General features: G+C 36.8%; 1 gene segment (V, D, J or C); it reads left to right on the top strand.

The window, feature by feature from the left end:
• The first annotated feature begins 4,300 nt into the window (after positions 1–4,300).
• Positions 4,301–4,868, top strand: LOC102547982 (immunoglobulin kappa variable 1D-33-like). The segment is given in 2 exon segments: positions 4,301–4,409; positions 4,538–4,868. Coding segments are annotated over 2 exon segments (372 nt in total).
• The last annotated feature ends 4,784 nt before the right edge of the window (positions 4,869–9,652 follow it).

The following is a 9,652-nucleotide window of genomic DNA, read 5'->3' as shown; positions in this document are numbered from 1 at the left end:
ATGCAAAGGACTCAAAACAATAGCTCAGAAAGTGAGAAAAAATTTCAAGAGCTCTATATCTGATACCCAAAATATATAGAGAACTCAAGAAATGGGACAACAGCCAACCAACCAAAAATCAATTAAAAATAGTGTACAAATGTAAATGGAATTCTCAAAAGAAGAATCTCAAATGGCTGAAAAACACTTAAAAATGTTCACTATCCTTTTATCATCCGTGAAATATGATCAAAACATCCCTGAGATTCCATCTTATACATGTCAGAAGGGCTAGGATAAAAGACGCACAAGCAACAGCTTATGCTATTTGGAGCTCAAGAACAAGGACCACCAAGTGTGTCTGCTTCTGTTCTACCTACAAGAGGGAGCAAAATAATTGTGGGAAGTAGGAACCTGGGATGGAAAGAGAGGGAAAGGGAAAAGGAGGCACAGGATCAGGTGTGGGAGGAGACTGGGCAGAAAGGGTCAGGAAATTGTGTGGAAATGTGAACCATTGAGGGATGAGGAACAGTCGGTAGCTATCAGAAAGTCCCAGGTGACAGGCAGGTAAGCCATAGGCTTCCAGGACAGAACAGGAAAGACATTATCTCAAATATTCAAAAAAAAAAAAGGGAAGAGAGAATCTGTTGGAACCATATTCAGAGGTTAGGTTCAGCCCCTGTTTGAGGGAATGGGGCCACCCACCCATCTCAATAATAATAATTCAGAGTTGTTCCTGTCTAAAGGAAATGCAGACACAATGAATGAAGCAGAGAATGAAGGAAAGGCCATTTAGAGACTGCCCCACCTAGGGATGTATTTCATCTGCAGACACCAAACCCAGAAACTATTGCTGATACAAAGAAGTGATTGATGACAGAAACCTGGTATTACTGTTTCCTGAGAGGCTATGCCAGAGCCTGATCAATACAGATAAGAATGTTCTCAGGTGTTACTGTAAAATTATAATAAATAACATGCTGTCTTTTACACCACTAGATCCAGCACTGCAGTGCCCCAAGATAACTACTTAATATCTTAAGTCTCAGTCAGCAAAGCCTCTCACCGAACTTGCTCCATCCCATATCACACTCCCAAAGGCCTCTCTCTGAGCCTGGCAGCAATCTCTGTACCTATCTCATTCCCAAGGCAGGTTTCCATGCCAGAAACACACATCCAATTGCTCAGCAGCCCAGTGTCTTTAGCTGCCGCACACTTTCTTTCACTCAAATCGCTACATGAAAGAACATACAACACAATAACCTCTGATCCAATTGATAAGACATAATTGCCCACGTAAACATACAAAGCCCTGTACACACCCATCCCTTAAGAACATTTATAACAACCTGTAAAGGTACATTGTGGAATCTTAATATCAGCTTCCAAGTTGCTACTCTCTGTCTCTCCTATCCTCTACTTTTCCTGCCTCCTCCTCTTACTTCAAGCTTTTCTCCCACCTATCCTTCATTCCCATCCAATGACAGGCCTCATTTTACCTTGCATCTGCCTCACCTGTGACATCATCTCACAAGCTAACCATCAGAATAATTGAAGGACCCCAATATAAGAGTAAGGGAAAGGACTGAAGGAGCTGAAGGGGTTTGCAACACTACAGGAAGAAAAACAATATCAATGAAACAACTCCCTGCCCAGAGCTCACAGGGACTTACCAAACAGCACACATGGAGGGACCCATGACTCCAGCTATACATGTAGCAGAATATTGCCTTATCTGGTATCAATGGGAGGGGAGACATTTGGTCCTATTGTGGATAGATGACCCAGTATAGGGAGATTGTAGGGCGGTGAGGGGCAACTAGGAACGTATGTGGAGGATCACCTTCAAAAAAGCAGTGGATTTGTGGAGGGGCAACTGGGAATGGTGACAACACTTGAAATGTAAATAAATAACCATTAAAAAAAGGAAGTGTCTTCAGACAAGTATAAGGAGGGAGTTCACTTTTATACTTGACACACAAGAACCCATATTATTCTCATGTATTTTCAATACAAACCTCTTTAGGAATTGCTCACAAGTTTCTGAACCTCTTTTAAATGCCCCTACCAGTGATAATACTGGGATGAGGTTGATGAGCAGGTTCTGTAAAGGCTCTTAGTGACGCACCATGGGCGTTTTTTTTTTTTTTTTAACAAGTTAGAACTTTCAATGACTAACATACATCCCTTTGACATGCTGGGGTTTTTACATTCTGTGTCTTCAGCAAATGCACTCTTACAAATTCTGGCAAGCAGCCAATAGCCAGAGAAGTAGTCACATTTTTGAGCAATTTAGGATCTCCTAGACAAATTAAACGGTGATTTACCACATCTGGAAAAAAGTGACAATTCTGTTGAATAAACCTTTCCTTCTGAGAGGAACAATATCCACCCAGGCAAGGAATGCCATTAAAAAACATTTTTACACAGAGTTTTTCGAAAATGGCCTCTTTCTACTGCTTTAGCTTTTACCATTGAATTAATGTTTTCTTTCTATTAAATACTGATATTTAGAGGCACTGAGTGATTTAGAGAACTTGAGTGTAATTATTTTGTAGATGATAAGACATTATGTCCCTTACTTATTTAACCATAAACCAAGAAAAGTATTCATGTTTTTATACAAATGAGCCATGGGTTCAGTTACAATTTTAAATTGCATTTCAGGAATACAGGGCTTCTTAACTTCAGTGAATAACTATCTCAACTATGTGGTACTTACATGTAACTGGTGAGCTTTGTTATTTAATGAATAGTATTCTTCAAACATCACTTATATTTCCCTTCCATATATATATATATATATATATATATATATATATATATACATATATATGTGTGTGTGTGTGTGTGTGTGTGTGTGTGTGTGTGTGTGTGTGTGTGTGTATTTTTAAACAAGTTAGAACTTTCAGTTACCAACATACATCCGTTTGACATGGGAAACATATATAGTTTTAGCACCAATTATATCTCTCTTTTGGACATGTCCATTTACCTTTCCTATTTTCATAACTCTCCTGTGTCCATTATCTTCTCTATGGGTCGTCATGGGGGAATTCCTTGCCCTGACTCACCTCTGTCTTCTACAGAATCGATTCTCTCACTTGTTGAACTATCCTCATGCTCTTTCTTTTGGAAAAAGTCCTTATTAATCTCATCACACCTCTACTAACATGAATAAACACATTGCCATCCTCACTATGTCTGTTCTTTCCTTTACAGAGTTATTATATTACCTTCCTAACATGTTTCTCTTTTCAACAACCTAAATGCAATGTCCATAAATCAGACATCAAAAATTATGTTCTCTTTGGATTTGGGAGAGTTTGGGGGCTGATAATGGATGAAGCTTTATGAAATATATTGGATTTCAATATATTAATGGGTCATATTTAGAAAGAAACATTTCTAAATCACAATTACATTAAGAAAATTGTGTTAAGAAGAAACAGAAAGAAAGAATTGGAGACATAACATAAATATTAGGCAGTATAACACATATTCTCCATCTGGCAAGGTGATGATTTGCAACATATGGAAAAGAAGAAAATAAGGGTTGTAGAGACCACCTAGCAGTTCAGAAAACATTCTCTTCTTGCAGAGTATATGGGTTAGGTACACAGCAACACATGCAGATCTCAATCATCTGTAACTCTAACATCCTTTTCTGCTCTCACCTAGCAATAAATCCACTGTGCACACGTACATATAGAGGGAAACACCCATGCGCATAAAATCAAAGTTTTCTTGTTGTTTTCCTGTTTTATTTTTAAGAAAAGGATAAAACTGAATTTCCTTTTCGGTAGTCATAGAATCCTAGATTAAGATGAATTGGACAGTGCAGGAAATGAAGTGATGATACATAATCTTGTCATTCTTTAAAAAAGATGACCCCCCCCCAGTATTTGTCTCTTCTAATTTTGATAAAGACAAAAAGAATTAGGAATATTCATAAACAAAGCATATTTTAATCTCAGTGATATCTACAGTTAACCATTAAAAGACTTTCTTGAATTTTCTGTGAACATACAAACCTGAGACCCTAGCATATACAAAATATAGCATTAGAATGATATACTGAGCAGGAGAGAAATTTTTAAAAAAAACATAAAAAATTAGTGCTATTAGTATCATTCTTTGGGCCTCCAAAGATGAGCACCTTCATTGAAAAAAATCTGCACTGTGCTAGTCTGATGTAAGACATCAGAGGTCATTGTGCTTTTTTTTAGTTACTAAAATAAGTCTATCCTGCAGCTGTGCCCAGCCCTGTCCAGATGCAGCTGATTTGCATGTGCTGAGATCATATCCTATTGCCCCAGAGATTTAATAAACCAACCGTTCACAGTAAAAGAGTTATTCTTGATCAGGAGACAACAAGAAAATGAGGACTTCAATTCAACTCCTGGGGCTCCTGTTGCTCTGGCTTCATGGTAAAGAGCATAACATTGAATATTTGTTAAAATACAGTATGTAATCAGGAATTTCTAGTCCTTTAGGAAAATCTTCTTTGAACATAACTAATTTCATAGAATTTTACATTCTTTTTTTGTTATTTTAGATGCTCAGTGTGACATCCAGATGACACAGTCTCCTCCCTCCCTGTCTGCATCTCTGGGAGACAAAGTCACCATCACTTGCCAGGCAAGTCAAAACATTAACAAGTATATAGCTTGGTATCAGCAAAAGCCTGGAAAAGCTCCTAGGCAGCTCATACATTACACATCTACACTAGTGTCAGGCACCCCATCGAGGTTCAGTGGCAGTGGATCTGGGAGAGATTATTCATTCAGCATCAGCAACGTGGAGTCTGAAGATATTGCAAGTTATTACTGTCTACAGTACGATAACCTTCCTCCCACAGTGATACAAGTCATAACATAAACCACCCAGGGAAGCAGAAGTGAGAGGCTACTTTGCCCCAGATTCTTACCCTATGTCTTATCCATTCTGCTAAAAAAAATTGTTTGCCAAGTTGCAAAGTCCATTGGGATCTTTTAGTAGCACAAGGACAGAAAAAAATGAAAAAAACTAAACATTTGTCTTTTAAAAATCCTGGATCTAAAACATGACCATGATTCCAATGATCAAAATGTATGAAATTATATGTCTTGAATAATTTAAGAATTGCATCAATTGAAAGTCATATTGGCATACATGCATATAAATCCAGAGAGGGAGAGGGAGAGGGAGAGGGAGAGGGAGAGAGAGAGAGAGAGAGAGAGAGAGAGAGAGAGAGAGAGAGAGAGAGAGAGAGAGAGAGAGAGAGAGGGAGAGAGAGAGGGAGAGGGAGAGAGAGCTGTAAATACTGGAGTAAATTAAACTTATCTACCTCCAGCTTTTAAAATCCTGAAACCCTAAAGTCAATCCAGTATGTAAAAGAGCATGTTATTCTCAGAAGCTCCCTTCAATCAAAATCCATACTTAGTAGAGAAAAGGATACCTAATCATTTGATCACATGATCCTCAGATGTGTTTAGGAAATGACATGAGTGATCATGTGTTTCCATGCCTGTATCACCTCAGCCATCACTTCTATACACATTACTACTTGAATATTTCAAGGGTTATGTTATAATTATCTGATCTTTAGTCTTATGGATATTTCCTTCATAAACTCTGCAGGAATTCATAGAAAGAAACAAGGTTCTGAGAACTGTGCTTTCAGATGTTGTGGTGATGAAGAATTAATTTCTAATTAGTGCAGTCTTCTTGGACCTAATTCTAACAGATTTCTTATTAGGGTTTGTTTCTGAGTATAACTTGATAGTACCTCCATGTACAAATCCAGGCTATAGTAAAATAAATTTAAAAATAAAATATAGTAATCACTATGAAGTAATTATGTGAAATGTGTAAAACAGAAATACCAAATGACTTGGTTTGGATATACCAAATATAAATTTTAAGATACTACACTTCATGTTTTTGGATGTCTGATTATAATTTTAGTAACTCATATAATGGAATAACCTATAATTTTGTTATAATGATTGTCAACAAATATGCTGAATGTGTTAAGGTTCTGAGGAATATGCTTTCTGATACTGTGGCAAGGAAGAATTAAAGTCTTATTAGTGCAACAATCATCATCATCATCACATATAATTAATCGTACTCCAACCTAATATTTTATTTTAAAAGAGCTGTTTTGCCAAGATGGTTAAAATATTTGCTATTATTAATTAGTTAATGCCATGGAAAAGCAATGCTTTTCAATATAAATGAAAATATATCTTAAAAATTAGTCAGTGGTTAACAGCACTAGATGTTCTATCAAAGGCTCTCAGTTCATTTCGCAACATCCTCAGATAGCATACAACTACAGACTTAGGTGAACCAATGCCTTCTTCTAGCCCCATAGATTCCTGTTCAAATGTTGCCCACATAAATGAATGCAAGCACATGCGTATGCACACAAAAATAAAAAGCAAAATATATAATAAAATGTTTAAAAGAGAAATTTTTATTTAAATCTAGAATAAAGTTTTATGTGTCCAGAGTTTCAGTGTTCAGAGTAAGAAATATGAGTAAGCAGAAGCAAAACACAGATGAAGAAAATATTCTTCACATATTACCTGGGAAAGAGGTCTTTGTCCCAAATATGTGAAATAAGTGGGTTCATACCATAATAAGGCCCACAGTAATAATCTGAAAATTATTTAGCCTGAAGTTGCTGTAGGAAAGAGTACTGTCTGTCCCATACTCACTGGTGCTGAATTAGTACTGGACACCAGATGGAAGAAAGCATACCACAAAATGGCGGTGATAGAAGATGAGTCGAGTTGGCTTGTATCCAATTAAGTGATTAATCTGGTGTGAGCTCCATGAGACACTCTCCCTGAATTGATGGTAACCCACTCTTTTTCAGACTCAATCATTAGACTGATAAATGACCATGACATCTTCACAAAGACCTTAAATTAGAAGTAGCTGTTATTAACATAATGTATTAGTCATATTCAAAAATATTAAATAAAGGTGTTTTTAATTTATATGTATAGTAGTATTTTGTGTCAATTTTCATTCTGTGTAAAAAAACTATTTTCTCTTATACAAAATATGTCTCTTATACTTAAAATCTGAGACCAAAAATATAAGCATAGGCACAGGGTTGTTACATCATCATAGCAAAGTTTCTCACCTGTAGATTATATTAAGACCGCCTCCTAGGAAAAAATATAAATAAAAGGAGCTTTGAGCAGTCAGTCTACTTGGATGTGAGAACTCTATGCTGAGTGTCACAGGATGGTAGCAAGAGTAGATGTGAATTCCATAATGTGGACAAAAATGGAAAGAGGAAAAAGAATCTGTCATTATTCAGTGGAAAGTGTTCATGCATTTACAGATGTACAGAAATGAACTGTAAACAAATTGATTGCCAAAGAACAGTATCTTTGTATCAAATGTACACATTCAAATCAACTGCACTCCAGTTGGAAAAAAACATTTTCATTATTAAAATATTGATATATATGTGGGTGTATGAAATACTGTATAACGTATATAGCTTTGTTACTCTCTTAAATTTAAAATACGTATCTGCTGCCCTTTCTATATGTGTGGGAATTTTAGAAAGCTCGCTGCTAGATCATTGACTTTTTCTCTCTTTATTTTTTTCATCAAATAACACATATTCAGAACTCACTATCTTCTCTGCTTGATCATTTTTAAATGCTTTTAAATTTCTTTTTTTGACAGAATAAGGACACATAGAGTTTCTCCGAGGGCGAGAGTTGGCATGGTTCAGACCCTCTGCCAGGTCAAGATAGTTCTCTTATCTTTAACTACCATCTCCAAATGGAAAAAGATCAGGGTTTGTAATCTTCATGAATAAGTGATTAACATTCATAGGCATTTTGGATACATGAAATACAACCAACTATGCATCAGAATCCACTCATTTTATGGTAGTAGACAGAAGATGCATAAATAATACTTCGATACTCTCCCCTTATTTCCTCTTACAATATACTTGGAGGGAAAAATGAATATCCAGGTTGTTTTAGAGTCTTCCTAGCTTTCATCATGGATAGCATAAATAGAAAAGGAACAAAATAGTTAAGTGGAACGATTTTTAATTTGAAAAATCAATTTTAGTGTTATTATTGATTATCTTCTTCCCATTATCCAATTTTAATCAAAGACAATGGTCTTTTCAAACTCTACTTTTTTTTGTAAGAGAAATAAACCTAACACAGACCTCAATGTCAAGAACTATGTGGTAACAGCAAATGAAAAATCAAAGCTGATGATTAAGCCTTTTACTGTGTTTTATATTTATTTCTAGTGAAGACTGCATTCATTTATTTTCTCAAAAGTTTTCTGCATTTTTATTGGATATTTTATATATTTACATTTCAAATGCTATTCCTTTTCACAGTTCTTCCCTCACCTATCCCCTCTCCCTGCTTCAGCGATAATGCTCCTACTCCCAACCACTCTCACCTCACCATCCTGGCATTCCCCTACACTGGGGAAAGGAACCTTTGATACTTTGATATTTTGACACTTTACAGGACCAAGGGCTTCTCCTTCTATTGATGTCAGAATATGCCGTCCTCAGCTACATATGCTGCTAGAGGCATTGTTCACTCCATATGTACTTTTTGGTGGGTGATTTATTCCCTGGGAGCTCTGCAGTTTTGGTTGTTTGATATTGTTCTTCTTCCTGCAAGGTTGCAAACCCCTTCGGCTCCTTCAGTCCTTTCTCTAACTCCTCTATTTGGGTCCTTGTGCTGTGTTTCAAAGATGGTTAGCAGCAAACATCCTTACCTATATCCGAAAGGCTCTTGCAGAGCCTCTCAGGAGACATTCATATTAGGTTCCGGACAGCAAGCACTTCTGGGCATCAGCAATGGTGACTGGATTTGGTGGCTGCCTATGGGATGGAGCCCCAGGTGGAGCAGTCTCTGGATGGCCATTCTTTTAGTCTCTGCTCCATTCTTTGTCTCTATATTTCCTACCATTAGTATTTCATTTCTCATTTTAAGGACTGAAGCATCAATATTTTGGTCTTGCTTCTCTTTGAGCTTCATGTGATCTGTGAATTATATTTTGGGTATTCTGAACTTTTGGGCAAATAACATATCAGTGAATGAATATCATGTGCATTTTTAGTTATTTGGTTGCCTGACTCAGGATATTTTCTAGTTCCATCCATTTGCCTAAGAATTTCATGAAGTCATTGTTTTTTTGTTTTGTTTTGTTTTGTTTTTTTGTTTTGTTTTAGTAACTTTTTGTGAAATATATTCTTTTTTTTTATTAACTTGAGTATTTCTTATTTACATTTCGAGTGTTATTCCCTTTCCCGGTTTCTGGGCAAACATCCCCCAAATCCCTCCCCCTCCACTTCTTTATGGGTGTTCCCCTCCCCATCCTCCCCCCATTGCCGCCCTCCCCCCAGCAATCTAGTTCACTGGGGGTTCAGTCTTAGCAGGACCCAGGGCTTCCCCTTCCACTGGTGCTCTTACTAGTATATTCATTGCTTCCTATGAGGTCAGAGTCCAGGGTCAGTCCATGTATAGTCTTTAGGTAGTGGCTTAGTCCCTGGAAGCTCTGGTTGCTTGGCATTGTTTTCATAATAGCTGAGTAGTCCTCTATTGTGTAAAAGTACCACATATTCCATATCCTTTTCTTTGTTGAAGGACATCTGGATTCTTTCAAGCTCCTCATT

This window comes from Rattus norvegicus, chromosome 4 (assembly GCF_036323735.1).
Source record: "Rattus norvegicus strain BN/NHsdMcwi chromosome 4, GRCr8, whole genome shotgun sequence".
NCBI classification, from domain to species: domain Eukaryota; kingdom Metazoa; phylum Chordata; class Mammalia; order Rodentia; family Muridae; genus Rattus; species Rattus norvegicus.
This window is presented reverse-complemented; position numbering and strand designations above follow the sequence as displayed.